This window comes from Eublepharis macularius, chromosome 6 (genome assembly GCF_028583425.1).
Source record: "Eublepharis macularius isolate TG4126 chromosome 6, MPM_Emac_v1.0, whole genome shotgun sequence".
NCBI lineage: Eukaryota > Metazoa > Chordata > Lepidosauria > Squamata > Eublepharidae > Eublepharis > Eublepharis macularius.
Window position 1 is genome coordinate 59,279,525 of NC_072795.1, and position 2,356 is coordinate 59,281,880.

The following is a 2,356-nucleotide window of genomic DNA, read 5'->3' on the forward strand; positions in this document are numbered from 1 at the left end:
CCTAGTGCTCTGTTGTGAAAAACTAACAGTGCAATTCTAAACAGAGTTATACCCAGGGCTTTTTTTCTGGGAAAAGAGGTGGCGGAACTCAGTGGGTTGCCCTCAGAGAAAATGGTCACATGGCTGGTGGCCCCGCCCCCTGATCTCCAGACAGAGGGGAGTTTAGATTGCCCTCTAGATTGCGATCTAAACTCCCCTCTGTCTGGAGATCAGGGGGCGGGGCCACCAGCCATGTGACCATTTTCAAGAGGTTCTGGAACTCCGTTCCCCCGCGTTCCCCCTGAAAAAAAGCCCTGGTTATACCTAGAAGGGTCTATCTGTTTAGGACTGCACTGTAAGGACTTAATTTGTTATTTCCTTCCGCAGCCCTTGCCTTGGTCCCTGCAAAAGGCTACTTTACACAGAGGCTGTTGTCCAGTCTATTATCTAGTCTATCAAACCTCAGATTATTCAAATTAGAATCTACTGGAGGTGTCTCCTGGAACGCTGCCATCTATATTAAATACTAGCTCTTCCCATATACTAGCTAAGAATAAAATCTAATTTTCACAGATTGCACATTAATTTTTTTTTTACATCTAGGACAGACATTTCTGGAGGAACACCACTGAGCTATAGTTTGGCAGATGTGCCTCTTATTTTTAAACAGGAAAAGGTAGTATAACTGTCAACAACACTATACAAAAAGACACACACATAAATGCATATTAATTGTACATGGCAGTGAACGGAATACAACAATGTGTTCTTCACTTAATGGAAGAATCCAGTATCTCTTGATAATCTTGCCTTTTTACTTTCTTCCAAGACAGTTTATAACATGCAAGAAAAAATACACTGATTATTATAATAGCTCCCCCAATCATATCATAAATGCTGGGAAAGATGCGTAAGACAAGAAGCTGAAGGACCATGGCTATCACAATCTCCAGATGCTGTACTGTGCTGACCAAGGCTGGATGGAATTTGCTCAAGGCATAATAGACACCCAGAAAAGCCACTGTGGAACACAGACAGATGCCCATGAGATAGCCCCAGCTTTCTCCATTCAGTGGAATAATTGGCTCTTGAAGAAAAAACATGGTAGAAGCTCCCCACAGTGTGCCAGTCCAACCAAAGGTAAACAGTGCTGTCCACATGCTGACATCATCTTTAATTGATCTGTATACTATCATGGAGAGAGCAGTGGTTACGCCTGCTAAAACAGTCATAGTGTAACCAAAGGCCTCCTTCCAGATATTCAGCAGAGAACTTTCTTCATCAACGATGTTGGGGATCATGACCAGACAAACACCAAAAACACTACTCAGCACAGTAATTACATCAACACAAGCCATGCGCTCATCTACTAGTAAAAAAGCCAGAATGGCACTGAAGACTGTGGTGGTTGCTCTCCACATTGTAGTCCCATTGCTTGGAGGTACTATTGAGAAGGATGTGTAAGCACAAGAAATGGAAATAACATTGCACACTCCATAGAAAAACAGTCGCAATCTGTGGCCTTTTGGTCCAAAAGGGTCTTCTTGGTAATAGCATACAACTAAGACAGAAAACACTTGTAAGACAGATCGAATGAAGATCAGTTCTAGAGATGGCACTTTGGAACGATCAGAAGCTAATCTAGTTATCAGGGCTACACAACCGTGGGCCAAAGCAGATCCCAAAAGCACAGCCCAAGTCTTTCTGGATTGAAAAATGTTTCCTTCCATGAAACTTTGTCCTTGCTCACTCTTGTTGGCGTCTGTCTTTTGTGTGGCCTGAGAAGGGATGTCAATCGTTCCAAAGAAGGACCTTCCTTTCCTTCGTCCATCACTCAGCAGCCTCCTCTTTGGATTATCTTCTTCAAAGCTATCATTGTCTTCACTAGCTCCTTCATATTCTTCTCCAGGTTGTGGATAATGGGAGGTATATTTCACTGTCACTGTATTGGGGTGAATTTTCACTCGTTTTGTCACTGGATATTGTTTGGAAGGTAATGTATCCATTTCGTCAGATAACTAGGACTGATAGTAAAGAAATATTTATATATAAGTACTTCAGCAATAAAATACAATAAATAAAATAAAGTGGTGTGTTGTCGAAGGCTTTCACGGCCGGAGAACGATGCCCGGAAAACCCACAACAACCAAAGTGGTGTGGTTGCAATATTTAGACCCCTTATGGTGTAATCCTAACTTCAGCACCACATTACTAGGTGAGCTGATCTGGCTTTGAGAAGAAAGCCAAGCTCAAATATAACTGCCAAAAATATCAAATCTGTTGTGACTACAGATCACTGTACTGCATCATAATCATCAATGCATTTGTTCATATAAGACATGTTTAAAATTAGGCTTGACATTTACCTCTCCTGGAA

General features: G+C 41.8%; 1 protein-coding gene across 1 annotated transcript; it reads right to left on the reverse strand.

The window, feature by feature from the left end:
- Nucleotides 1–749: 749 nt before the first annotated feature.
- Nucleotides 750–1,985, reverse strand: SLC35G2 (solute carrier family 35 member G2). Its single transcript, XM_054984105.1, has one exon. It carries the CDS (start codon nt 1,983–1,985, stop codon nt 750–752), a length of 1,236 nt encoding a protein of 411 aa, XP_054840080.1.
- Between the last annotated feature and the right edge of the window lie 371 nt (nt 1,986–2,356).